The following is a 27,651-nucleotide window of genomic DNA, read 5'->3' on the forward strand; positions in this document are numbered from 1 at the left end:
GCTCCTGGGGGGGGGAGCCTCCGAGTCCCCAATTCTTTGCGGGAGCAGAAAGTCCCCTCTTTCTCCTCGGACCACGACCTCGCAGTTAGCAGCTCAGCCTGTCACCCCTGCTCCACCAGGACTCCTGAGCTCTCGCCGTGGCTGCGGTGTGGTTCCGCCCTCGTGGGTGGTCACACGTGTCCTACGAAGGGGCCAGCGGGGGGAGAGTGCTTACACCCTGCTGCAGGCCTCCATTGGGGTCCCTTCACTGTGCTGAGGGAGCACTACAGCAGCCTCAGACCACATGGAAGGAAACGCAGGGCCTGGCAGCGTTCCCATAAGACGTTATTGACAACAGGCTCCGGACACCTGGCCTGGCGTGAAAGCCCTGTGGTAGACTTGGGAGTGTTGACACTTGACAGAGGGGGAGAGCCCCTGCAGGCTGGCTCCCTGCCCGACATGCCACGAGACAGCGACTAGGGAGCGCGGTAGCCCTCTTCGTCAGGGACCCCCTGGGTTAGGGACCTCCCCTCCAGCGCAGGCCCGGCGCTGAGCAGCCCTCCTGCCCCCACAGGCCTGCTGCGCGTGATCTCGGGGGTCCTGCAGCTGGGGAACATCGTCTTCAAGAAGGAGCGCAACAGCGACCAGGCGTCCATGCCCGACAACACAGGTACGGCGCTCAGCTTGCTTAGCTCGGGAGAACGAGCACCCGGCCATCCCCGGTGCTCTGGTGATGCACCGTGTGTTGATGGCCACTCTGTGGTTCTGTGAAGCGTGTGTGCAGGGGGCCCTGCTGCCTCTCGTGATGGAAACGTTGGGCTGGGTTAGAAACGAACCCCTGGCTCCCCCTCCATCCCGAGCGCAGGCCCCTTGTCTTAGCCACCGAAGCAGTCCGTCCTGCACGAGAGCCGACTTCCTTCCCACCAACTTGGCCCGGTGCCCGTCACCCACCACACAGCACTGCCTTTCCTGGGGCGGGTTTGCCCACGGCCGCTTCCCCGGGTGGTAGCAGTGACCCCGTCTGAGTGGCCCGCCTTACGACCCCTCTTGCTGATCTTTCTATGAAAAGGAGCGTGTGGCCGCGCTGCTTGTCCAGGATGGCCCTGTGCCCCTGACCAGGGTGTCTGAGTCTGGTCCCTCTCAGCCCCAACTTTGGGTGGGACGGACACCCTTTAGGACAGGACGGAAGTGGGGGTGGGGGCCGAGGTTTTTAGGGCAGACGCTGCGGGGCCTGCAGTTGGAGCACTTTCATCCTGGGGGTTGGGGGAACAGAGGCTCCAGCCGGCCCGTGTGGTGCAGACACCGAGCCGGGTCCAGGGACACGCCGCGCCTTTGGTGACCCAGCTGAGAGGGCCAGACGCAGCTATCAGTGGGGTGGGATAAAAGCAGTCGGTGGGGCAGGGGCAGTGATTGTCCAGGGGGCCCAGAGGGAATTGCTCTCCTGGGTGTAACTCGAATTTTCCCTTTGTGGAATCCCAGCTGCCCAGAAAGTCTCCCACCTCTTGGGCATCAATGTGACCGACTTCACCCGAGGGATTCTGACCCCCCGTATCAAGGTGGGGCGGGACTACGTCCAGAAGGCACAGACCAAGGAGCAGGTCAGTGTCCCTGTGGCCAGTGGGAGTGGGTCGAGCGGCCGCACCAGGACAGGAATGTGTGTGCATGGTGAGTGAAAGTGGGATAGAGTCAGTATGTACGGCTCTGTGTGTGTGTGTGTGTGTGTCTCCTGTCAGGGCTGTGGCCGTGGCCCAGGGTGAGGATGTGTGACTGTTATGGTATTGTGAGCGTGCGTGCCGCAGTGGGTGGGTGCGTGTCGCTGGCTGAGGGTGTGCGTGCACAGCAGGTGCAGGGTGGGGTGTTAGGCACTTGCACCCGGCTTTCCGTGTTCACTCCTGATGACTACCCGGCCTTGCAGAGCGGAGTCCCCCAGGACCGGCGGGCCTGCCCGTGGGGTCTCCGTGCTGTGGTCCCACTTCTTTTCTCCTTTGTGAACGGCTGATCTTGCGGCCCCCACTGTCCCCCTCAGCCCTTTTCCTGAACAACTAGGTGGGGTGGGATGAGGGGATACCCAGGTCCCTGCCCTGCAGCCCAGCGCACCTGACACGGGCATCCCAGGTTGGTCCCCTGGGGCGGGTCATCGGCTTATCCCAGGCCTTCTTTCGAGGTGAGGTGGCTCCATCCTCATGACTCACGGCAGAGATGTCACAGGTGTTTTTTAAAGTGACGGAACTGAGCATCCCCAGGAGTGACGTCAGGGCTAGGGACTGCCACCGTTCCCATGGCTGCCCTGGATGCCAGTGTGGAGGAAGGGAGCCTGCTCCGCTCAGAGACAGATGGGTACCAGCTTGATCCCCCCACAGCGCAGCTACTTCTGGTGCCTCTGTCATCCTCGAGCCGCCCACCCGCTGCCCTGCACTCGTGGGTGCTGAGAGGCAGACTGGGCCTCTGCCACCGTGTGTGCTGACAAGCAGGGTCGTCTCCCTCTGGTGCCCAGGTCCAGGTTTCAGTGTCTGCCAGGGCACTGGCTCTGGGCAGTTTTAAGGCACTGGCCCCAGCGCCCACAAAGGCTTTGGGACGTGACATCGCCAGATCCTCTCCCAAGGAAGCAGCATCGTGTAGCGCTGACGAGGGTGGCTGGGAGCCGCCTCCACACCAGCAGACAGGAACACGGCCTCCCCCAGACAGCAGGGCGTCTCGCCGCCCTGGCACCCTTCCCTCGTAACCAGGGAACCCTTCCCTTCTCAGGACGGCAGAGAGCTCTGAAAACACAGAAATTGAAGCCAGTGGAAAAACTTGCCAGTCTCCCCTGGTCCCGTGGGTGAAGTTTTTTTGGGAGATCTTCTGTTTCCCACAAGTCCTTGTGCCCCGGCTGTCTTTTAAAGTCAGAGCTGAGCTCTTCCTCTGTCTCCTAATGGAGCTTGCCAGACGCGTGTGAGCAAAGTGGAGAGGCTGACGTAATGAACCCCTACATGCCCGTCACCCCAGTGTCGCCCCTGTAATACGCACCCATCACCCCTGTACCCATCCACTCCTAACTAGTGTCAGCGCCTCCTTCACCCTGAGGGGCACAGATGGCTAAGCGATCAGCCGTTAATGATGGGTTGGCAGTTCCAGTCCACCCAGAGGCATCACAGAACAGAGGAAAGGCCTGGCAATCCCTGTGGGAACAATGGCAGCCGTGGGTTGCCAGTGGTCAGAATTGATTCAGTGGCCAGGGCTTTGGATTTATTTTGAAGCAGACAACAGCTAGCTCTACCATCGATGCCACGAGCACTGGAGCACATCCCGTTCCATTATTTAAAAAAAAAAATTTCCCCTGCCCACTTCACCCCAACCCCATTTTATATCTTCAAAAGGTTTGGGCCACTGTCTCTAGTTTAATATGCCCCATACTGCCGGGTATTTCGTTTGTTTCACTGGAGCCCTGGTGGGATAGGGGATAACCCATTGGGCTGCTAAATGCAAGGTCAGCAGTTCGAACGCGTCTGCCGATCGATGGGCAAAAGATGAGGCTGCCTGCTTCCTGTAGATTTACAGCCTGGGAAACCCGACGGGCAGGTCCACTGGGTCCTCTAGGCTCGCTCACTGTGAGTCAGAGTCCACTCGGTGGCAATGAGCTGGGCTTTGTCAGTGACACCGCAGGGGACACATTTGTGCACTTGCACTTGGGCTAGTTTCCCTGGCAGTGGAGGGTGTTGAAGGTGAGAGAGTTTTCATGCTTCCCCCTCCCCTGCTCCCTCCTCCAGGCGGACTTTGCCATCGAGGCCTTGGCCAAGGCCACGTACGAGCGGATGTTCCGCTGGCTGGTGCTGCGCATCAACAAGGCCCTGGACAAGACCAAGAGGCAGGGCGCCTCATTCATCGGCATCCTGGACATCGCCGGTTTCGAGATCTTCGATGTGAGCCCCCTTGGCCGCCCCCTCAGCCCCTAGCTGTTGTCTCCCTGTCCCCAGAGCCCCTCTCTCTGCCCTCGGAGTCACACAGCACTCAAGGCCAGCCGCATCCTGTCGAGGGCTCGCAGGGAGAATGCGCGGGCGCTGTGCAGCTCATGCCCTCAGTCCCGGCACGGGCAGGCGCGTCCGCCCCCTGTTTATTCCCCCAGTAGCCGTGTCTGGAGCACGGGGACAAGACAGTGTCCCTGCTCCCAAGGGCACCTAGGTCGGAGAGGAACACCTGATAGTTGTGTTCCTAACCTGGGGCCCACGGTCGATTGGGAGGACCATGCATGAGCAGGATGAGAGAAAGTTTACACCTCTGTTGTAGTTTCCCTTACACCTCTCCCTGACCCTTGTGAGCTGGTCCCGCCCTCAGCACAGTGACCCTCGGCAGTGTTTGCGATTTGTCACCTGCAGAAACCAGCCGGCCTGTCCCATCAGGTTTGCTGCAGGGGTCCTGCGGGGACTGAGTGAGTCATCCAGCCCACTGCCAGTGTGGCTGATAGAGAGCGAGCCCCTGCCACCCAAGCCCCACTGCTGGTGTGGAATGCCCACCCGCCGTCCACCATCCATCGCCCGTCTCTTGGGCCTCCCCTCTGAGAAGGGTCCTTACCTAGGGTCCCTAGAACGTGAAGCCCCTGGGGAAGGCCGTCTGTCTTACCAGCCAGGGCAAGCGAGAGCCCCTGCCCCACGCTGCCCTGCCTGGACGGGGGGCCTGGCTCTGACGCGGCCTCTCCCCCGGCAGCTGAACTCCTTCGAGCAGCTGTGCATCAACTACACCAACGAGAAGCTGCAGCAGCTGTTCAACCACACCATGTTCATCCTGGAGCAGGAGGAGTACCAGCGCGAGGGCATCGAGTGGAACTTCATCGACTTCGGCCTTGACCTGCAGCCCTGCATCGACCTCATCGAGAAGCCAGTAAGAGCCGAGCCCCTCTGCTCTCCCTTCCCAGGGGACTGGAGCCCTCCTCTGCACCAGCTCCTGCCCGGGCTGACTAGAGGAGGAAGGGGCCCTGGAGCTTAGAGCTGGTGGCAGGGAGGCCAGCAGTGGGCCACAGCTGTGGGCCAGCCTCACCCCTCTGACCAAGGGCGGGCACATGGAGCAGTATCCATGCCCGGGCATCCACCACCTGAGGGTGAGCTGCACAGCCCGGCTTTGTCCCAAGTCCTTCTGCAGATGCTTCTCCGGGCCGAGCACAGGGTGTTCTCAGGCCCCAGCTCTCTCTCAGGGTCACTTCGTCCTCGGAGTCTGTGTCCCCCGCAGGGGTTGTAGCCAGCAACCTCTTCCCTTTCGCCTGCCCCTCACCTGTGTGTGCTGCAGGTGTGCGGTGTCTGTAATGAACCATGAGCATTTCTATTTCAAGTTAAATGCACTGAACTCATGTTCTTCCCAGAATCCTCGCTGCTTGAGAACACAAATTCCAGGGCTGTGTGAACCCGGGGACTGAGCTTGTTCCTTCTAAAGGGTTGGTGCTGATGGCTGGCACGGTCTAAGATCTCACTGGGAGGCAGAGTACTTTGGGGATTTTTTTTTTGTTGTTGTTCTCTTTCATCAGTTGATCTCCCACCACAAGCAGAAACCCATCTGGCCTCATTCTTGTCAGAAAATCTGTCTGTGGATGCTGGCTAGGCCTGGATGTCTCAGATGTTCCCTGCGCACTGGAGGGCTTGGGCTCTGTCTTACCCTCAGGAAGTCTTCTGAATCTCACTACTCACTACCCAGCTCTGCGGGCACACAGGGTGGGGAGCGGTGTTTCGCTGTGACCCCCGCCCCTGCGGTAGTGACGTGGGGCCACCTGCTGAGGGCCAGCGCCTGAGTGTCCAAGGCAGCAAATCTGTTCCTAAGGGCAGGGGTGGGGTGGGGGGAGACACTCAAGGTTGTGTTTTGGCTTCCTTGGACTGGTCTGGATTTTCTTGAGCTTCAACCTGAGCTTACATCCGAGCAACGGATGGTCAGCACCACAGTTGACCCCTGGCCCTGGCCTGGTTTCAGCTGCCAAAACACGAGGTCGTGAGCTGCTCCATCGTCTCTTGCCGCAGCACAGCTGCCGTCTGTTTGATCTCTGTGCCATTGTGTCCACTTGCTGTTGCCGCCCCTCCGTTTCTGACTTCTTCATCCCGGCCACCAGTGATGATCGTCGCATCTCGGTGGCCTCTTTGATCCCATTCAGACTGAAGATGCTGGTTGAATTTTTCGGCTCCTTCATTACCAGCTTTAGTGTTGGGGACATGCTCTGGACAGTCCTTGTCTTGCTGGGTTTCCTTGTGTGGGGATAGAGCTCACCCTATCACAGACCGACTTGTACTTTAAGGTGGCTCTTGAGATTTCCTTTTGACCTTGAAAGCAACCCCCTTCCCCTTGAGTCTGTAATCCTGGAGCAGTCAGCCATGTGACGGTCTGATTCTCAGTGGCCCACACCAGCCCATTTCGGCTCGCCCAAGCCTGGGATATCTATCTCCATGCGTTGTGTCACATTTCACAGCTTTCCATTTCTCCAGACTCGTTGATACATCGGACACCCCAAGTTCCAATTCGTCGTACATGCTTACGGCTCATGCTGAGCCTGTGTCCCATCAGGAAACAGAGGTCCACGTCATCATGGTCGACCCGACCCTGAGAAGGCAGCTCTTCTTCTGAGCATTCTGCCGCTTGTTTAGCTCTCCTTACCCGGCGGCGTTCCACTGTTGTCCATAAGGTTTAGTGGGTGTGTCAGTCTGGGTAGACTAGAGAAACACATCTATAGAAACTCATATGCATGTAAGAGAGACTTTTATTTATTTAGTGTAAGAGAGACTTTTATATAAAGGGTAAATGTATGTTAAGAACGCATCCAAAAAAAGAAAGAAAGAAAGAAAGCATCCCAACCCAGTGCAGTCCATTAGCTCTTATGTCCGGCACCAATCTAGAGTCCCCCTCCAGCACACACAATGACACCGACTACAGGAGGAAAGCTGAATCAGTGAGCGTGTCAGCATCTCAGCGCTGTCAGAGGTCTCCACGAGGCTGTTCCAGCACCCAGGGCTGCATTGGGGTAGTTCCACATGGCTTCTCCTCAGGGATGTCTTGCAGGAAGCGAGCCTTGCCAGCTGAAGCAGGGAACTGGTAAGGCAGCTGCACGCTGGTCAGAGAGCAAGAGACTCAAGAACTAGAAAGGCAAGGCTCACTGAGCCAGTTCTCTCTTCGCCCTTCAGTTAATCCCACATGTGTTTATTGGCCAGGTTGGCACAATAAACCCTAATTACCTCAGTGGGTGACTCCTCTGAAGTGGATCGCCTATTCCTTCACCATCGTCTGCTCTTAGTCTGGAAGCTCTGCTGAAACCTGTTCACCTGGGTGACCCTGCCGGCATTGGAAAACCAGTGACAGAGCTTCCGTCATCCCAGCAGCACACAAGCCACCACCGTACAACAAGCTGACAGACAGACAAATGGTGGCAGAGACGCTAGAGAGTAGCGAGGGGTCTGGAGAGACTTAGGGCAGTAGGTTTGGTTTTGGGTTTGACAGAAGGTGAGCCATTATGTTGGGCCTTCATGTAGACAACCCCGCTGTGCTGGGTTGTAGCATGTAGGCCCTTGCTGTGTCGTTCACGGGGTGGGGAACCCTGCTGTGCTAGGCCACTGGGTAGAGACCTCACCGTGTCAGGCTTTTGAGTGGCGAGCCCTGTGTGTTGGTTATAACGTGTAGCCCCTCACTGTGTCAGGGCACAGGATGGAGAACCCCACTGTCTCGGGCCATTGGGAGGAGGGGACCCTCCCTGTATTGGTCCACAATTTAGCCCCAGCATCCTGTTTTTAAGCTAGAACTCACGTTTCCCAGGAGGCTTCTTATCACCTTGTGGACCTGCCCTGCCCTCCTGGTGGCCTTCCTGAAGGGGCTGGGGAGTGGGTTCTGCGCCGCGCTCACCTGTGCCCATGCTCTGCCCCCCGTAGGCAGGCCCCCCGGGCATCCTGGCCTTGCTGGACGAAGAGTGCTGGTTCCCGAAGGCCACCGACAAGAGCTTTGTGGAGAAGGTGGTGCAGGAGCAGGGGACCCACCCCAAGTTCCAGAAGCCCAAACAGCTGAAGGACAAAGCCGATTTCTGCATTATGCACTATGCCGGCAAGGTGAGTGGGCTGCAGCGAACCTCTCCAGGACCAGGGTGGGCTGCCCCTGTGGTGGGAGACAGTAAGGGGTCACTCACATAGATCCCCCCATGGCCAAGCCGGTTGCTGTAAAGTTATGTTACGATTCTTTAGCCCACCGCCCAGGTGGCTCAAGGCTCAAGCTCTGGAGTTAGAAGTCCGCCACTCATGCTGTGTGGCCTTGGGCCTGTTGCTCACGCTCTCTGAGTCTTGGTTTCCTCACTGGGAAGTGGGGTGACCACCAAACGCACAGGGTGGCGGATGAGTTTGCAGAGCCCGATGCTGGGCCTTGGGACCGCTGACGTCGTGGGTGGACACTTCCTGGTCAAGGGTGCCTGTCCCATGGCTGGTGGGCTGTTTGGCAGCCCCTGAGGCACCTGCCTACCAGATGCCAGCAGCAACTCCAGATGTTGAGAATCTCCTCTGTGGCATGGAGACTAGGGGCCTGCTGACTTCCAGGTGACGACTGTGGTCACACGTCCCAAGAGCAGTAGGCAGACCTGCTCACACGGCACACAGCCTCCCAGTCCGCCTGATGCTGGAGCTTCCACTGACAGAGCCCCTGCCCACAGGCCATACAGGCATGGGCATCCCGGGAGCTAAGGCTGGCGTTTTACAGCGAGCTCTGCATCCCCTGTGGGAAGTGCCCATCATTCATTGCAGACGCACATGTGACTGACGGGCCTGGGCCCAGGTAGTACCACCCTGCAGCCCCTGCCCGCTGCCCCCCAGCTGCCTCGCCTAACACCTCGTCCACCTGAGCGTTTGTCTCCTGCGCCGGTGCCTCAGAGAGACACACGGACATGCCTCCATTGTGTCGCGCACTTCACAGATCACGTAGCTTTTGCACACAGAAGGCGAGCAAGTCTGTCAGCGCCCTTTTCTCCGTGGAAAGGGACCGGGCCGGCCGGCTGTTGTCCCAGCAGCGGTGCCCTCATGTGATTCCTCTAGCCTGGTAGAACAAGGATCGGGGGTCCACCCCTCAGTCTGGAGGGCTGGCAGGGCACCGATGAGGGCATACAGTTGTGCTGCACTGGCTGCATGTCAAACCAGCGGCGAATGCACGCCCCCTGGAGAAGCACAGCTGCTCTGAGAGGCTGACGAAAGCCCCAGGTTACCCCCATCCCAGGACTCGGACGCAAGTAGTCCATCAGCGCGGGCCCCCTTGGATGTTTCCTCTGTGTCTCTCACCCAAGGGACACCTAGAGAAGCAGAAGGTTCTGGTGTGTGGTCGGTCCCGAGGATGGCTGGCTGGGTGCTGTGTGCTTTGTGATCCTTCCGCAGCACGCCGACCTCCCGCCGGGCCCCTCGTCATTCCCAGGAGGGCGAGCACGCCTGTCCCCAGAGCCTGCCCGAGGGGTCGGGTGTGAGTGCGGAGGTCCCCAGAGCCCACTTGCCCCTGAGGTCGGGTGTGAGGGCTGCCACCGGCTCCGCGTGGCCCGTCTCAGTCCTGGGGCTCTTGCAGGTGGACTACAAGGCGGACGAGTGGCTGATGAAGAACATGGACCCCCTGAACGACAACATCGCCACGCTGCTGCACCAGTCCTCCGACAAGTTCGTCTCCGAGCTGTGGAAGGATGGTACGCCCTTTGTCCATGCTGCCGGCTGGCCGGCCTCGCCCCCCCACGTGGGGGCCCATCTCCTGGCTTCTCACTCGAGACAAGCCCCATTGTTTCGGGGCCCCGGCCCTTTCCCAGAGCGTGGGCTCATTGAATGGAGGAAGGCCTCCCTGGGGCTGAGTGTGGCGCCTGCAGACAGCTAGAGTCCTCCCCAGCCTGGCTGGGGCCCGGCGTCCCCCCCTCCCCGCTGCTCAGGTCTCCTGCCACGGGCTCTCTCGCCACCCCTCTCCTGCCCCTCAGCACGCTCTTGGCTTCGGGGCTCTTTTCTGCCCGGTGCCTGCCGGTGTCCCTCGCCTTCGCCTCGTTCTGCTTTACCCTCTCCGTTGCAGAGATGCTGAACACGCAGAGAGCCTATTTCTATCAGCGCTTTCCCATTCTCCACCTAGAATCAGGTGACCGGCCGCTCCAGGGGCTCGAGTGTGGGGTGCATCCCAGGCTGCGCAAGAACTGCTTCTGCCGAGCCCCTGCTGCCCTGCCCGCCTGACTGCCCCCATGCCTGCCTGCCCGTGGGTCTGTGGGAGAACAGAAGCCTGGCGTAGTTAGAAGGGGAGCCGGAGGTGACAAGCCCGCGCCACCTTCTGGAGGCACAGCTGTGGGCAGGAGGGGGGTGTAGGTGCCGGGCAGGCTGCCGTCTGTGTGTGCCATGCCTGTGCTTGTGTGTGTGTATGCAGCTCGTGCTGGCACAGGCCCTGAGGGGCCACCTCTGTCCCACCTCAAAGCCACCTCCATGTGTGTTCGTTCCTAAGGGCCATAGTGCCTCCCTTTTGCCCTGGCTGGTCAATCTCCCACCCTCGCCCCCAGCTGTGGTCTATCTTGCTGTCCTGAGATCAGCAATCGGGGTCTGGTGACCCCAAGAGCAGGCACAGGATGGGCAGCTTCCCCAGCAGGCGCAGGAGGCTTCCAGCTTCACATTCGTTCTGGCTGACAGCTGGCCTCGCAGGCTTATGTGTGTGTCTGTCTGTGTCTGCCTGGGAAGTAGCTGTCCAGTGCCCGGCAGTGGGCGGCCACCACAGCCATCGGGCTGCTCCCCCGCAGTGGGCTAGCTTAGGTGTCCTAGACCTGTGAGCAAGGCCAGGAGAGGGGATGGTGGGTGGGAGGAGCGAGTGTGGGCGCGCTTGTTTCTAACACAGCAAGTGCTCCTGGAGGTCCCCAACGAGAGCCCACCCCCGCCTGAGGAGGAGCCCTGGTGGTGGAGTGGATACACACTGGGCTGCTGACGGCAAGGTCAGTGGTTCCAAACCACCAGCCACTCCACGGGAGAAGGAGGAGGCTTTTTAGTCCCTGTAGAGAGTTACAGCCTCAGAAACCCGCACGGCAGTTCTGCTCTGCCCTGTCCTCCAGGGGTGCCGTGCCGTGAGCTGGCATCAAGCTGATGGCAGTGTGTTTGGTTTCTTTGGTTCAGCTGCCGGAAGAGGGGGTTCCATCCAGAGTCCCGTGGACACCCACAGGTGGCTTTTTTAGCTCACTGGCCCTGCACATGCTCGGTGGTCCAAGTCAGCAGGAGCTTAAGATGCCCATTCATTTCCCCCCGGGACTACGGGATGATTCTGAAAGTAGGGTTTCACACCCCCTCCCAGTCAGGGCCGGGGAGCCCCAATAGCACAGGTGGCTTGCAGTCACCCACCAACCCAGAGGGCTGCAGTTCGGGCCTGTCCAGAGGGATTGCAGCTGACAGGGCGCAGCTGCACAACTGTGCCTGTGGGTGGAGTCCCCATCACCTGACAGTGAGGGTGGGGTGTGCTTTAGTCCGAGCCTGCCAAGTGGGGAACCTCTCAGTTCTGAATCTTTTCTCCAACTTACTGCCTTTCTGTGGGTTGAGCAGCTTGCAGTGGCTACAGGTAGGTATTGGGTCAGGAACGCCACTTTGGCAGATGCTGTACTCCCAGAGAGGGCACCTCAGTGGCTCGTCTCCCCAGCGTCCACTGTGCTCAGCATTTGGGGGTGATCTTGGCACCTGTGTAAAGTCCAAGCAAGGCCTGTGTTCTGTCCTGGTTCGTCTCTTCTGCCCACATGACCGTCTGCCCCGCGCCTCGCCGGGCGGACTGAGGCTCACGGGCACCCATCTGGTCTCCATAGTGGACCGCATCATCGGCCTGGACCAGGTGGCCGGCATGTCGGAGACGGCGTTGCCCGGGGCCTTCAAGACTCGCAAGGGCATGTTCCGCACCGTGGGGCAGCTCTACAAGGAGCAGCTGGCCAAGCTGATGGCCACGCTGAGGAACACCAACCCCAACTTCGTGCGCTGCATCATCCCCAACCACGAGAAGAAGGTGTGTCCTGCCGCCGCCATACCCAGCTTGGGTTATGCGCCTGCGCGGTTAACTGGGGGGACGGACAGAGGGTCCCTCTCTAAGTCTGCGGGGCACGCCCAACTGTTCCCCTCGATTCATGGGCACCAACCCAAGCGAGACCCATGCCCGTACTCTCTGCATTAGGCTGGCAAGCTGGACCCCCACCTGGTGCTGGACCAGCTGCGCTGTAATGGCGTCCTGGAGGGCATCCGCATCTGCCGACAGGGCTTCCCCAACAGGGTGGTCTTCCAGGAGTTCAGACAGAGGTGAGTGGGGTAGGGGGGGGTGGGCCTGTCAGCCCTTCCCCCTGGGACTTTACCCTGGTCCCCCAGCCCGCCTCTGTAGGGCGCTCCTTCTTCCCCTCTGTCTCTCCGCCCACCATACTTCTCTCCTCTAGCCCACCCTTGGTCCCGCCCCCAACCCCCTTTCTCCGCCCCCACCTGCCTTTCCCCTGGGTGCCCACCCCCTCCACCTTGGCCACGCCCACCACCTTCTAGGCCACGCCCCTGCCTCACCCTTCCGCACCAGAGTGGACACCTCCCAATGGGTTTGGGGATTTTGTTTTTAAAACCGAACCTCAAGCCCGGACTCGGAGTGCGTTCCACAGCCCACTGGAGTTTCTGTTCATGTGCAAGCCTTCCTCCTGCCATCCGGCCAGGCCAAGAGCAGGGTGGGCTTTGCTGCCTGGCTGCTGCCCGCTGAAGAACGAGACAGGCCTGAGGGGCTCCACCTCTCGCGTGATCTCCAGGCCTTGCCTGGTGAACACCCCTACACACCCCTTTTCCTCCTCTGCTTGGCAAGCAGCATGACCAGGCTACCCCCTTCATCCACAGATACGAGATCCTGACGCCAAATTCCATCCCCAAGGGCTTCATGGACGGAAAGCAGGCATGCGTGCTCATGGTGAGTAGGGCAGCCAGGCTGTCCGGTGGAGGTGCCGGTCACAGACGCCCTTGTGGGGGGGAGTCCCTCCATGGTGCTCCGAGCAGCTGCCCGCTCGGCCCTTGGGTGGTGTGGGTGGCACATGGGCCCCAGCCCTGTGCCCATGACAGAGCCCTGCCGGCAGCCCTGCAATCTCATGGCGTGACTCTCCCCGCCTCCCGGTCCCAGGGTGGGAACTCTTCAGGGGCGGAGGCCGGTGGTCTGGGCTATTGGCTGTCAGGTACCCGCGGTGGTGCCAGCGTGGCCCACAGCCTGCCCTGTTCCTGCCTAGATCAAAGCCCTGGAGCTGGACAGCAACCTGTACCGCATTGGCCAGAGCAAGGTGTTCTTTCGGGCCGGTGTGCTGGCCCACCTGGAGGAGGAGCGGGACTTGAAGATCACAGACGTCATCATCGGCTTCCAGGCTTGCTGCCGAGGCTACCTGGCCAGGAAGTGAGTGCCCGTAGGGGCCCAGTAACGTGCTGGGTGGGAGGGGCTTGCCATGTTGGTGGCACTCAGAATGAGTCCAGACAGCAAGCAGCCTGGGGAGCCGAGTGTCCCTGCTCTAGTGGGACCACAGCCATGGGCTGAACTGTGTTGGGATAAAGGGTCCCCCCTGTCATGGCTGCTGCCACAGCAGTGCCACAAGGGTGCAACTCTAGAGAACAAAACTGACTTCCTTGTGGTTCCGGGGCCCGGCAGTCTGGGGGAGGGCTCTGACTACTTTGTCCATGCTCCTGGGGGGCGCCCCATGGCAGCCCTCCTTTGCCCTTGCCTGCCTGCCACTCAGCCTCCTCTACTGATCTTCCTATCTCGGGAATGCCAGGCCACCTACCCTCTCTGGGATGGCCCCAGTATAAAATACAGGCCCCCCTGCCGGAGCATCAATCATTCACAGTGCTACGTAGTTTTTGGGGGCACACAATTCCATCTGTAACCCCCACTGCGACGGCCACCTCTCCGCTGCTAATGTTTCTCCATCAGCCAAAACCCCAGCACATGCCGGCTGGGATGCTGGCATTCACAGACACCTCACGTCTTTTTGGCTTTGGGGTCATTGCCCTCCCACCTGGCCGGGCGTGCTGGACCCATGATGGCCACCCTCCTCCCCCCGAGGGTCAGTGGCTTGGCCGACATCCTGCAGCTCCTCAGTGGGGTCCCCTAGAGAGGCTGCCAGCCCGCTGCCCTGAGGTGCTGAGCGAGCTCCCGCCCCCCCCCCCCCCTTCCAGGGCCTTTGCTAAGCGACAGCAGCAGTTGACGGCCATGAAGGTCCTGCAGCGGAACTGCGCCGCTTACCTCAAGCTGCGCAACTGGCAGTGGTGGCGCCTGTTCACCAAGGTAGGTCTTGCCCGGCCTGCAGGCCCAGCCAAGTATCCCCCTGTGCGCAGGCCCCACCCGCTCCTGGCCTAGGTTCAGGGTCGCTCAGTGGGGGGTAGCGCGGTGCGTGTCCGGGTCTCTGTCTGAGAAGCCACAGACACGGGACTTAATTTTTGCACGTGGCTGTAGGTTCAGCCCTGCCCTTTAAGCAAGTGCGAATGGGGTTCAGTCTGCTTTGGGGGTCATTCCAAAAGCTTTAGCAAACCAGTAGCTGTTCCAGTGTTTAGTCTCAGCCCTTTGGTCCTGTATTCTACTCTTACACTGGAGCCGTGTAAACCACGTACATTGCAACCTCACCGGGGTGTGCCAACAGTGTCGGCTCTGCCCTTTCTGTCTACAATGCCTTCAGGCTCCATGCTTCCTGAGGCACCAAGCTGCCGCCCTGGCAGGCGATAGCTTCCTGCACAGGGAGGGTTTCCCTGACCAGAGCGAGCGGGCCAGAGGCCTAGGGCCCAGCTGGATTTCCAGAGACCCTTGGTCCCATTTGGCCCTGCTGCCTGTAGCACCCTGGTCCGCCTGCAGGCGTCCCCCAGCCAAGCCCAATGGTGTCCTTCCCTCTGTCCTCCTAGGTCAAGCCGCTGCTCCAGGTGAGCCGGCAGGAGGAGGAGATGATGGCCAAGGAGGAGGAGCTGGTGAAGGTGCGCGAGAAGCAGGTGGCTGCAGAGAACAGAGTCACCGAGATGGAGACGCTCCAGTCCCAGGTGAGTTTTCACCTCTCCCCAGCGCTGCCACCTGCTGGCCACCAGTGAGCACGGCATGTTTGGAGCCGGGTTAGGTGTTAGCTCAGGAAGCCGGTGTGAGCACAGACTCTGCTAGATGCAGGGAGGTGGGATGAGAATGACCTCTGGTCCCAGCCCCTCCCCGTGACCTCCCCCAGAAGCTTTCCTCAGGACCATGTTGCTCCTGGGCAGCAATGCCCATGATAGGCATGGGGCCTGGGCTGGGCTGGGGCATGCTCCAGCATCTCCGCCGTGTGCCCTTGCAGCTCATGGCAGAGAAGCTGCAGCTGCAGGAGCAGCTCCAGGCGGAGACGGAGCTGTGTGCCGAGGCAGAGGAGCTGCGGGCCCGCCTGACCGCCAAGAAGCAGGAGCTGGAGGAGATCTGCCACGACCTGGAGGCCCGCGTGGAGGAGGAGGAGGAGCGCTGCCAGCACCTGCAGACGGAGAAGAAGAAGATGCAGCAGAACATTCAGGTGAGCGACCCCGATCTCCGACCCCGCAGAGGCCACACTTAGGCCCCAGCGAGAGCCCAGCATCCGGGAGCCTCCTGGGAGGCTGCCACCATGCCTTCTGCTCCCGGGTGTGCTCTCTGGGGTGACTGTGTCTGACACAGACGCCTCCATACTCTGGACACGGCTCAGGGAGTGTCCTGCTGGTCTGAGCTCCCTCCCATTGGACCACCCGCTGTGGGTCTAGAGAGCAGAGGGGGGTCAGTGAGGGTGTCTAGGGGTGTGACTTCTTGTCCCAGTCATTGGGAGGTGGGGATGGATTGCGAAGGAGGCCCCATAGAGCACATGACCAAAAAGTGGACTGGGGTCATGCCCCCTCCAACCCTAATTTTCCAACCCTTGGGGGATGGCCTGGGGCTCGGAGGGGAGCCTTCATTGCTCAGCCTGCGTTGTCTGGCCTGGCCGGGGGCAGGAGCTGGAGGAGCAGCTGGAGGAGGAGGAGAGTGCCCGGCAGAAGCTGCAGCTGGAGAAGGTGACCACCGAGGCCAAGCTGAAGAAGCTGGAGGAGGACCAGATCATCATGGAAGACCAGAACTGCAAACTGGCCAAGGTGAGGCCCCAGCGCAGGCCAGCAGGCCGATGCACTGCAGCCTAGGGCATGTGGGTGGAGCCGGTAGGCTACACTGCAGTGCTGACCCTCCATCAGGCTCCCCCTGACCCTTGGGGCCCTCCCAGTCAGCCCACAGCACTAGCCCCTGGCTCTCCCTGCACTGAGGCTCCTGCTCTGTTGTGGCCCTCCTTCTCGGGGCTCCCTTGACTTCTGGGTGTGGACATCCTGTTTGAAGTGTAGTTCTCGATCATCAGGATCCCCACGTGGCACACGTGGTTAAAGGCCCCGCTGCTAACTGAAAGGTTGGGTGTTCGAATGCCCCAGGCTGCTTTAGCAGACAGGATTGGCCATGCACTGCCATAACAAACCCCAGGGAGTCAGAATCGGCAGCGCGGCACCTGGCTTGCTTGGTTTATTTTTGTGTCGTGTCAGGTTTCTCGTACACTGCTGGGGCCAGGGGGAGGCCATGCCCTCTCGCCTCTGCAGAGCTGCCTCGAAAGCTTTGAGACACGAGGTGCCACAGCAGCTTGGTCTGAGGTGCATAGAGCCCCCTCGGCCGCCTCTGAGGGGACTGACTGGCAGTTTCTCCTGGGAACTGACCCTCTAGTCAACGTCTGCCACAGGGAACAGAGCAAAGCCAAGAAAGTGCTGGAGGGGAAGGGCGGGGCTGGGCCTGGACACTGTCCCCTGTCTCCAGAGGGTGGGGCGGGTGGAAGGGGAGATGCTGTTTGGGGAGGTAGTGCTGATTCACTGCTGGCCTCTGGGTGGTGAGTGTCAGGGGGACCCTCCTGGGCAAAGTGAGGACAGCATCCCTGCATGCAGACTCTTTGGGGGTCATTTGAAGGGGTCATTGTGAAGGTGTGAGGAAGGGGGAGGAGCCAGAGCTCACAAGGTGGGTGGGTGGGGGCAGGTATAGGGATGGTGAGGTAACGCCTCCCTCTTAAAGGGACAGTACCAGGTTATCCTCACCAACAATAGCTGCCATCCAGAAGCCTATGTTGCCTGAGCCCCAGGGGGTAACACAGGTCCAGGGAGGGCTTTCCCCATTTGAGCGTTAGCTACATTTAGATTCTAAGGTGCTTGACTTGGTTACTTCAGGAAAGTTAGCCCTCTTTCCTTGGAGCCCTGGTGGTATAATGCGTTACATGTTGGACTGCTAAGGTCAGCAGTTCAAAACCACCAGCTGCTCCTCAGGAGGAAGATGAGGCTCCCTCTGTATCGGGGTGTACTGGTGGGTCAGAGGTAGAATTCTCACTTCCTTGCAGGGGACCTGGGTCTGATGCCGAGCAATGCAGTGCACCCACAACCAGTGAGATGTGGGCGTTGCTATGATGCTGAAGGGGTTTCAGCAGAGCTTCTACACCAAGAATGGCCTGGTGATATACTTCCCCCTCAAAAGACACCAAAAACCCCGTGGGTCAAAGCAGACACTCACTGGGCTCGGTGCAGGATCAGGCAGCACGCTGCTGTTTGTGTGTGGGGAGGCCGTGAGCTCAGGGACCAACCTGAAGGCAGCTAATCGCAGTGCTCCTTCTAAATGATCCCTTTGCCGCAGGAAATCCTACTGAAGGTGACCAAGCGTTTCAGGCCCTGCCGCTCCGTTCAGTTCTGGAATCTGGAGGTGCCAGGCTCTGAGAACCAAGTTGTTGAGTGCACAACTGACGTTAAGCTTCCCCCTTCTCCCGCGCCACAGGAGAAGAAGCTGCTGGAAGACAGAATCGCCGAGTTCACCACCAACCTTACGGAGGAGGAGGAGAAGTCGAAGAGCCTCGCCAAGCTCAAGAACAAACACGAGGCGATGATCACGGACTTGGAAGGTAGGATGGGCGAGAGGGGGCCCTCTGGACCACAGGGAAGGTCGGGCTGGCGTCAGAGAGGACACAGGATCTGGAAGCGAAGGATTGCCCGTTTGAGTATCGTGATACCTCAGTGTGTTTTATTTTCTACTTAATGCTTTATTTAAATAATTTTTAAAAATCCAGGAGGGTCTGTGGCTACTCAGGGCTCCCCCATCATCTTTCTCCCCCTCCTCCTCTCTCAGAGCGCCTGCGAAGAGAAGAGAAGCAGCGTCAGGAGCTGGAGAAGACTCGCCGGAAGCTGGAGGGAGACTCCACGGACCTCAGTGATCAGATTGCTGAGCTCCAGGCTCAGATCGCAGAGCTCAAGATGCAGCTGGCCAAGAAAGAGGAGGAGCTCCAGGCTGCCCTGGCCAGGTGAGGAGCCAGGCCACCAGGCGGCCAAGAGGGGCATTTTGTTTCCACACTTGGTTTCCGGTGTGCTTCCTGCTGTGCCTGCCAGCCTCAAGCCTGCTCCCTCTCCGACTGCCTGAAAGTAGAACATTTCACGTGAAAGCATTTCGTATTTGATAAAATACGTCGTTAAGGACCCCTTTCTCTTTACATTCAAAATTTCATTTACAATGGGAAAAAAGTCACCACAACATATTATTGCTCAACCACAGTATCCTTTTTCTTTCGTGGAAAGATTCGTTTTCTTGCCAGTTAATTTATTGATTATAGTCCCATGTTTATATGTTTGCATCGTTGCAGTCATCACAAACCATAGCATTTTATTAAGACTTTTTTCTTTCCTAATTTAACATTTGAGTTGTTCAGTAATTAAATCTCAGAATATATTTGAGAACTGTCCATATGAAATTTTCAAAGTGATGCTATCCCTAAATCTTTTGGCTGTCACTTTTGTTGAGAGAAACTCCTAAGTACTATGATTATGCCCACTGGGGTCAGCTTTGGCTGCACACCACCTCTCTAGCACTTTTCTGTAAGTGCTGTTCTTGATGGTAAAAATGGCATCATACCAATGATGTTCTTTTATTTTTGGCAGAGTGGAGGAAGAAGCTGCTCAGAAGAACATGGCCCTCAAGAAGATTAGGGAACTGGAATCTCAGATTTCCGAACTGCAGGAAGACCTGGAGTCCGAGCGTGCTTTTAGGAACAAAGCTGAGAAGCAGAAACGGGACCTTGGGGAAGAATTGGAGGCTCTGAAAACAGAGTTGGAGGATACCCTGGATTCCACAGCTGCCCAGCAAGAGCTCAGGTGTGCCATGCGATTGGCCGGCCAAATCACATGTGGTCCAGGAAAGGGGAAGCCTTGGCCTGGTCCTCACACAGCAGCAATTGTCATTGTATAATGGAGAACCTGGAATGGGCTCCTCAGTAGCTTCTCCCTGCTGACCAGAAGACCTGCTTGCAGACTCTTTTCACAGTTTTGGGTATACAAAGGGTGTGGCAGGACATAGAAGTAGGTCCCTGAAATCTTGGGCATAGGATGGGCAGCCAAGGAGGGTGGCCAGAACAGCTCCTTGGGGTGGAGCACGCCTCCATGCAGCTAGGAAGGGGCCCCAGCTGTGGCCCTTGGCCTCCATCCTGAGGGTGCTTCTCTGTCCAGGTCCAAACGTGAACAGGAAGTGAACATCCTGAAAAAAACCCTGGAGGAAGAGGCCAAGACGCATGAGGCTCAGATCCAGGAGATGCGGCAGAAGCACTCGCAGGCTGTGGAGGAGCTGGCGGAGCAGCTGGAGCAGACAAAGCGGGTGCGAGAGCTTGGCCACGGGTGGGGAGGGGCTGCCTTCAGGAGAACAACTGTGCCGACGCAGCTCCACGTCAGACTGCCCGGCGTCTGAGTTCAGGCCGCACCCCTTAGCAGCACTGTGACCCGGGCAACTTGTGCCTCAGCTTCCATCTGCAAAAGAGGGTCATGCTAGCCCTGGCCCGGATCATTCCGTGAGGATTAGGTAGTGACCAGCACATGTAAGCTGGCAGCGTGTAGGGATGCTGTGGATGTATGTCATCACCACTCTTTAGTTCACCTAGCTTGGCCAGAAAGTTCCTAAGAAATCAGAGCAGCCCGGAGACTGAATGCCAGGGCGTTGTGTTTTGGAACCTGGGCCCTCTCCAGCGGACCCCCATGTCGTTGGCCAGGGTCTTCCTGGAGAGGTGGTGGCGTAGATACCAACACATTTCCCACTCAGGCGACTGACAGTGGGCAGTCTTTAGCAGGGCAAGGGCAGTCCCTGGGGCTTCCAGCTCCCACCCATGCCTGTTGGCCAGTGTTCCCATGAGGCACCATGCCAGGAAGCTCCATTCTTAACGGGGTTACCCTACCATCCCATTCTCAGCGGGCCTACACAGGCCTTCTGAGATGGTCAGTCTTTGTGGGAGCAGATTGCTTCATCTTTCTTCCACTGAGCAGCTGGTGGGTTTGAACTGCCGACCTTGAGGTTAGCATCTCAGTGCTCAACACACAGCGCCTCTGGGATCCTTGTTCACAAGGTTAGGGCTTGAGATTTTCATCTTGTACACAAGGACTCCAAAAAATTTGTAGGAACATTCGATTCTATTTTAACTCTATTTTTAAGAGCTTTAAAAGACCCCCTCGTATTTAGGGGCGGGGGTGAGGCTATTCCTTCTACCCTAATGATCTTAGAGGGGACTGTGGGCAGGGATCATTTTGACCCATGTGGGTCTGAGAGCCAAGTGAGGGTCAGGCCGTGCCCTCTGTGCCCCTGGCTGCCCGCAGCAACACCATCCTCTCCTCGAGATAACCGGAGGGGCACTGCAGCCCCTCCTAGCTGTTGCTGTCCTCCCCCACCACCCCAGGTGAAGGCCAACCTGGAGAAGACGAAGCAGACCCTGGAGGGCGAGCGCGGGGAGCTGGCCAACGAGGTGAAGGTCCTGCTGCAGGGGAAAGGAGACTCAGAGCACAAGCGGAAGAGGGTGGAGGCCCAGCTGCAGGAGCTGCAGGTGAAGTTCAACGAGGGCGAGCGAGTGCGCACGGAGATGGCCGACAAGGTCACCAAGCTGCAGGTGAGCGGTGGCTCTCTCCTCTCCCCGCCCCGGGCGAGGCCCACGTACTTGGGCTGGGAACTTGAGCCCATGGCTCTGAGGTGTGAACAGGTGTGGTCGTATTGTCACCATGGTTCTCCGTCCCCTGCAGGTGGAGCTGGACAACGTCACAGGACTTCTCAGCCAGTCCGACAGCAAGTCCAGCAAGCTGGCCAAGGACTTCTCCACGCTGGAGTCCCAGCTGCAGGACACTCAGGTACAGCCTCACCCGCCCTGGGGACCCTGAATGGCTGGCCTCAGCCGCCGGACTTTACCCGTTCCCGAGTTAATCTGGGGCTCTCCCCAGGCCCCAACTCAGAGGATGTGGTGACCGTCTGCCCCCGCCCCCGCCCCCTGAGTGCCCGCCCCCCTCTCCCGAGCGCAGGAGCTGCTGCAGGAGGAGAACCGGCAGAAGCTGAGCCTGAGCACCAGGCTGAAGCAGATGGAGGACGAGAAGAACTCCTTCAAAGAGCAGCTGGAGGAGGAAGAGGAGGCCAAGCGGAACCTTGAGAAGCAGATCAGCGTCCTGCAAGCCCAGGTGCGGGCTACCCCCGCTCCCCACTCACAGATCGGGGTCCGGGATTGACCAACACACACACAACTCCACACCCCAAACAATCCCCCGTCCCACCCCTGAAGGTATTTCTGTAAACTGACTTTGCTGTGTGTGTATGCGCGCGCGCACGTGTGTGTAACAACAGTGTGGTGAGCTTACAGAATGCCCTGGGGCCAGTTGTCCGGCAGTTGGAGCGCCTGTGTGTTTATCTGCTTAAAAGCACAGACCCCGGGGTGGCCCCTGTGTGGGCATCACTGCACAGTCGCTGCTTCAGAGCGGCCCTGCCCGGCCAGCTGGCCAGGAGGCTTGCCCAGTGGGTCCACGGTGACAGACTCTGCTTCTCTGGACTGGGCTTGAGTTGGCAGCCAAGTCGATTCTGCTCTGACTCGCTGCCGCCGCTGCCCTACAGTGCAGACTTGAACTGCTCTGGGAGATTCCAGGATGGCTGACTGCCCAGCCTGTCTACCAAGGCACCAGGTTGGGGGGTTGGCGGGTGCGGCGCCTGCAGGTTCTGAGCTGCGAACACTCGGTCAGCCCTGCAGCACCTCCCCCAGTCCCCTAGAGTCGATGTGTGTCGCCGCATTATCGGGGAGGGAAGCCTTTCCTATAGCGCCCAAGTTCCTAACTTGGGACTTCAGAGGGTCGACTCCGTGCGGGCTGGGCTCACAGCCTGGCACAGAGCAGCCAGGGTGCCCATGGCAGGGTAAAGGTATCTCCAGGTACAAGAAGGGGTTTGGGACAAATGCCTCCTGGGGCCACCTCCTGCTGACAAGCCCCCTTGGGCTTCAGTCTTCCTGGGATGGAGGAGGGTGAAGCCTTTCCAGGCTGCCCGCGCCCCCATCCCCACGCAGCGCCCCCATCCCCAGCGCAGGTCCACACTCGAGGCAGACACCCCTCTGCAGAAACCGTGTGCTTGCTGCTCCCAGCTGAAAGGAGAGAGCTTGGGGTGACACCTGGTGTCCCCGCTTCAGGGGCAGGCAGGCCAGCTCTCAGAGATGGGTCTGTCACCGGACCAGGTGCCACCCAGGGTGTCTGCCCCTCCTTGATCCTGCCCAGGTGACCGACATGAGGAAGAGGATGGAGGATGGTGTGGGGTGCTTGGAGACCTCGGAGGAAGCCAAGAGGAAGCTCCAGAAGGACCTGGAGGGGCTGAGCCAGCGCTTTGAGGAGAAGGGGGCCGCCTACGACAAGCTGGAGAAGACCAAGACGCGGCTGCAGCAGGAACTGGATGACCTGCTGGTGGACCTGGACCACCAGCGGCAGAGCGTGTCCAACCTGGAGAAGAAGCAGAAGAAGTTTGACCAGGTGTGTGGTGGCCCAGCCCTCTGGGTCCTGGCCTCCTCGGGGCGCTGCCCAGCGCACAGGTGCCTGGATAGTGCAGCGAGGAAGCCTTCGGGTGGGGCGGGGGGCAGGATCCCCTCAGAACCTCTTGTCCTTGCTTGCGGGGGGTTCTGGGAGGAAAGCAGCGGCGCCCAGGTGTCTCTGTGTGGCTGCATTTTGGGTGGCAACCCATCCAACACGTCCACATGGTAGTTGCTGCACATGCAGCTCAGTGACACGGGTTACTGTGTACACGGAGGGTCGCTGTGCCCCCTCTCCCGTCCCCCTTCACCCAGTTATTTCACCTCCTGAGAGTCGGACCCCTGAACTTTATCGCCACTGCTTGTTGGCACTGTGCTCCAAACTGGCTCTTCTTTAAGCCACAAGCCTCGTTTCCTGCTTGGGCTAAGCTGCTGTTAGGCTTAAAGGAGGCTTCAGAGGCTAGTTTCCACTGAAAGTGTACAGATGTTCTCAGGGCAGCAAATCTTGGGTCTCTTCCAGCCAGTGCCTCTGGTAGGCAAGTGTGGATTCTAGGAGAATGGGAGGTTCTGTTCCACATTCCCCCCACCCCTTGAGCAGAATCCAGCTATTGATCACATACCATAATAGTAGTTGGGCCCTTTCCCCTTTGTGTCATAGGGCAGAGGAGGCAGGGAGACACATGGGCAGTCCACATCTCCTGGAATAGACCACCTTCATCTGATAGCTTCTGAGTGACAGCTTCCCTTTCAGATTATTTTCCAAAATGGGCCTGTTTTCATATCCACAGATTCCATTTAAATGTGCTGATAGACAGTGTCGCTATGAGTCGGAATCAAATCAGTGGCTGTGAGAGTACGTGCTCACACCTTATCTTTATCCCGAGAGATGCACTGCGACTTCCCAAGCTCCAGACAGCAGGCAGGATGGAAAGGGACACCAAGTCAAGGGTCAGCAGACCCCAGCCCGCCAGCCACAGCATTTTTTTGCCGATAAAGATGCACTTAGAGCACAGCTGCTGGCAGTGGCACTGACAAGGCAGTGCCTCCCAACCAGAACTGCAAGCTGGGTTCAAACCAGCGGCCGCCTGGATGCACCAAACCAAGTTGTCACTCCGCTGGTCTGCTGGGTCCCCCTCTGTCCACTGACCGCAGAGCTGAGTACTTGCAGCAGAGACCAGAGCCTGCATGCCTGATGCACTTATGACCAGGCATGATGTACTTGTGACCAGGGGCTAGGAAAAGCTTGCCAGCCCACCCATCCTAATAGAGGTCTTGGGGCCAAGGGTCTGAGAAGGTAGGGTGGGGTCAGGGTCCAAGGAGGGCCGCAGAGGAGGACGGGGCTGGTAAGCAACAGGCCTGGCTTCCGTCAGGAGAGACAGCCATCAGTGCAGGAGGCCAGAGTGTCCCCAGGTCCGAGAGTAAGCAGAGCGCTTCTAGCAGGATGCCTTGTCTTGCAGAGTGGCTGGTGGTCTCGAATTGCTGACCTTGCAGCTAATGGCCCGATGCATCCCGACAGTACCATCAGAGCTCCTTAGCTCCTGATAAAGTGTCATTTGGGGGACCAGCATGGGCCATCAGTCAGTGCCCCTGTTCTTCCCCTGACAGCAGCTTTGAGCATCTCTGTGGGACCCTCTCCCCTCAGTCCTGGAATCCGTGTGTCCTGATTCCTGGGGGTAAAAGGGACTGGCAGGCTTTGTGCCGCTCGTGGTCAGCAGGCTTAGCTCTTCCTAAGAATGCTGCTGTGCACCGTCTGGCAGGCATCTGTTTGTCTCAGTGAGCCAGCACAGCCGTGATATGAGATTGATACCGTTCAGTGGGTGGCTTTCTCTCCAAAGAGACCCACTGCTGTTCTGATCCATAGTGACCCACAGGACGCGTAGCAGTGAGGGTAAATCTAGGAGAGCAGACAGAGCAGCTGGTGGCTTCCAGCCGCTGACCTTGTGCCTTTGGGGATCAGAACTTGGTTTGGTGTGTTCAGGAGGCCGCTGGTTTGAACTCAGCTTGTGGTTCTAGCAGGAGAGGATAGGAGTGGACCTGCTCCCGGTGGTGTCTATCTGTTCTGTCTTGTAACGATTCAGAAGAGATGGGACTTAATCTCCCTTCTACTACTTAGGCCTCGTTAGCACACAGGACAAACCGCATTTCCAGATAAGATCACACCCCAGGCACAGAGTTGGGGTGCTGTCCCCAATCTTGCGGGGCGGGGGAGGACACCCTCAGTCCATAACTGCTTTGGTCCGCTGCCCAGCTGCTGGCCGAGGAGAAGACCATTTCGGCCAAGTACGCCGAGGAGCGCGACAGGGCCGAGGCGGAGGCCCGGGAGAAGGAGACCAAGGCGCTGTCGCTGGCCCGCGCCCTGGAGGAGGCCATGGAGGCGAAGGCGGAGCTGGAGAGGCTCAACAAGCAGTTCCGCACCGAGATGGAGGACCTCATGAGCTCGAAGGACGACGTTGGCAAGAGCGTGCGTGCCCACCCTGCCCGCTGGGAGGCCCGGGCTGCCGTGGGGGAGGCTGTGCAGAGGGGGCTCTGGTGCCCCTGCGGGAGCCCCTGAGCAGAATGTCCCAGGGCGAGGGTAGGAGTGGCCAGCAGGGACCGGGCTCTGACCAGGCTCCCGTGGCAGGTCCATGAGCTGGAGAAGTCCAAGCGAGCCCTGGAGCAGCAGGTGGAGGAGATGAAGACCCAGCTGGAAGAGCTGGAGGACGAGCTGCAGGCCACCGAGGACGCCAAGCTGCGGCTGGAGGTGAACCTGCAGGCCATGAAGGCCCAGTTCGAGCGGGACCTGCAGGGCCGCGACGAGCAGAGCGAGGAGAAGAAGAAGCAGCTGGTCCGACAGGTGGGCGCTCGCTCTTCTCCTGCTGCCACCGGCACTTCCGGGCACCGTGTCCTCCCATGGCTCTGCCGCTCCTTCGAGGGCAGCCTCTCCGGCCCGCAGCCCCTGGGCCCCAGCTCTCGGCGGAGTCCCGCACGCTGAGCGGCCGGCCGTCCCCCGCAGGTGCGCGAGATGGAGGCTGAGCTGGAGGATGAGCGGAAGCAGCGCTCGATAGCCATGGCCGCGCGCAAGAAGCTGGAGCTGGACCTCAAGGACCTGGAGGCCCACATCGACTCGGCCAACAAGAACCGGGACGAAGCCATCAAGCAGCTGCGGAAGCTGCAGGTGAGGCCGTCTGCCCCCGTGCCCCCCTCAGCACAGGCTGGGCTGTCCTCGGCCTCCCTCCTCCCTGGGCAGGGGAGCCCAGAGCCTGGTGGAAACCGTGTGCTGTGGTCTGCACGGGCCTGGGGGCGTCTGAGTGGGACAAACAGATGAGTACAGAGCCAGGGAAGACAGGGAGTTGGGCTGGAGTGGCTCAGGTGATGAGCTAAGCCAGGACACAGCCCAGCCAGGCGGGACAAATGCCTGGAGGGTCATAATCGAAGGCCTCTGGGGGGGGCAGCGCAGTCAGGGACACACGGGGGCATGACTAAAAACTAAAATCCCTGCTGCCAGCTCTGAGATGTCACGTCGTACCCACAAGACAGCGGGCACCCGCACTGTGGGCACAGTTGCAGGCAAATAGAGACCCAATGGCAGGCACCCTTTTTAACTGGTGCCCTGACCCGAGGGCTTAGCCTGTGGCCCGAAGCCAGCTGCCTGTCCTGTTGGCATGGTGTCCCTGTGCTCTGGTGGGGAATAGAGGGGGGCGGCTTGGGTGGGAAATGGGTGCTGGTTCCAAGCTCTCTCTGCCCGCCCCCCAGGCCCAGATGAAGGATTACATGCGTGAGCTGGATGACACGCGGGCCTCCCGGGAGGAGATCCTGGCCCAGGCCAAGGAGAACGAGAAGAAGCTGAAGAGCATGGAGGCCGAGATGATTCAACTTCAGGAGGTGGGCCAGGGGCTCTAGGGGTGGGGGTGGGGGGCACAGAGTTTGGTCTGCAGGAGGTACGCGGGGTAGAGGGAGGAGGGAGGAGGCTCTATTCAGCTTCCCTCTGACCAGCAGGTGGCACCCAAGGCACTCTCTGGACCAGTCTGAGTCCCTGGGCAGGGCTCCTAGTAAACCAGCCTGACTGCAGAGAAGAGCTTTCTAAAGGAGTTCTCTCTGGGGTCTCATTAAGCAGCGCGGCTCCTTCTTGTGAATAAATTGTGAATTAAATTGTGATGTTTGGGAAGAAGCTCCTGGCCCAAGAGACGTTGTGGAACTGGCCAGCACCCGCTCTGCAGGCCCCCCCTAGATGGGGGCTTCTACTACACATGCTTACACAGGGCTGTCTCCTGGCCACTGTGGCCTCTCCCAAGCATCCCTCTCAGGAAGGGACAGTCTGCTGAGGCATAGACGCACTTCCACAGGGTGGCCCTAGCTCCTGCTCCTATCCCTCCCCCACAGAGGGGCCAGTGGACAGGGCGTCCCCTTTCATGTCAGCCCCCAGGCCTGCTCTTCCTCATGTCTGCAGTTCAGGCCACAGGTGTGGCTCCTGTTGCTCAGACACGGGGGCTTCATAACAATCGGTGCATATGCTGGGGACTCGAGTGACGGTGGGCTGTGAGAAGGGGCCTGGGGGAGTGCTCTGGGCCCTCCCTATGTAGGGGTGGGGGCTCCAGGGGCAGCCGTCACACTCTGGGTCCTCCCACAGGAGCTGGCAGCCGCCGAGCGTGCCAAGCGCCAGGCCCAGCAGGAGCGGGACGAGCTGGCCGATGAAATTGCCAACAGCAGCGGCAAAGGGTGAGTGGTGGTCAGGCCGCATGGTTCCCACAGTTTGGCGGGGGGGGGCATCTCGGGGGATTCACACTCATGGCACCCTGACCCTCCCCTCCCCACAGAGCACTGGCCATGGAGGAGAAGAGGCGCCTAGAGGCCCGCATCGCACAGCTGGAGGAGGAGCTGGAGGAGGAGCAGGGAAACACGGAGCTGGTGAACGACCGGCTGAAGAAGGCCAACCTTCAGGTGGGGCTCCC

The 27,651-nt window shown here is 59.5% G+C and overlaps 1 protein-coding gene across 2 annotated transcripts in view; it reads left to right on the forward strand.

Moving 5' to 3' along the window:
- Positions 1-27,651, forward strand: part of MYH9 (myosin heavy chain 9) — an 89,138-nt gene that overhangs the window by 57,962 nt on the left and 3,525 nt on the right. For both annotated transcript variants that reach the window (XM_075550993.1, XM_075550992.1), the window contains 28 exons: positions 554-649; positions 1,459-1,577; positions 3,726-3,878; positions 4,660-4,833; positions 7,845-8,018; positions 9,502-9,616; positions 11,732-11,925; positions 12,091-12,212; positions 12,780-12,849; positions 13,160-13,320; positions 14,097-14,205; positions 14,814-14,945; positions 15,230-15,436; positions 15,885-16,022; positions 17,716-17,839; positions 18,064-18,235; positions 18,867-19,079; positions 19,431-19,575; positions 20,642-20,848; positions 20,979-21,083; positions 21,252-21,404; positions 22,479-22,727; positions 24,972-25,184; positions 25,344-25,556; positions 25,716-25,877; positions 26,456-26,584; positions 27,330-27,418; positions 27,517-27,640. In XM_075550993.1, the coding sequence (XP_075407108.1) occupies positions 554-649; positions 1,459-1,577; positions 3,726-3,878; positions 4,660-4,833; positions 7,845-8,018; positions 9,502-9,616; positions 11,732-11,925; positions 12,091-12,212; positions 12,780-12,849; positions 13,160-13,320; positions 14,097-14,205; positions 14,814-14,945; positions 15,230-15,436; positions 15,885-16,022; positions 17,716-17,839; positions 18,064-18,235; positions 18,867-19,079; positions 19,431-19,575; positions 20,642-20,848; positions 20,979-21,083; positions 21,252-21,404; positions 22,479-22,727; positions 24,972-25,184; positions 25,344-25,556; positions 25,716-25,877; positions 26,456-26,584; positions 27,330-27,418; positions 27,517-27,640 (4,262 nt within the window). The remainder of the gene's footprint in view (positions 1-553; positions 650-1,458; positions 1,578-3,725; positions 3,879-4,659; positions 4,834-7,844; positions 8,019-9,501; positions 9,617-11,731; positions 11,926-12,090; positions 12,213-12,779; positions 12,850-13,159; positions 13,321-14,096; positions 14,206-14,813; positions 14,946-15,229; positions 15,437-15,884; positions 16,023-17,715; positions 17,840-18,063; positions 18,236-18,866; positions 19,080-19,430; positions 19,576-20,641; positions 20,849-20,978; positions 21,084-21,251; positions 21,405-22,478; positions 22,728-24,971; positions 25,185-25,343; positions 25,557-25,715; positions 25,878-26,455; positions 26,585-27,329; positions 27,419-27,516; positions 27,641-27,651) is intronic.

Source organism: Tenrec ecaudatus, chromosome 6 (assembly GCF_050624435.1).
Source record: "Tenrec ecaudatus isolate mTenEca1 chromosome 6, mTenEca1.hap1, whole genome shotgun sequence".
NCBI classification, from domain to species: domain Eukaryota; kingdom Metazoa; phylum Chordata; class Mammalia; order Afrosoricida; family Tenrecidae; genus Tenrec; species Tenrec ecaudatus.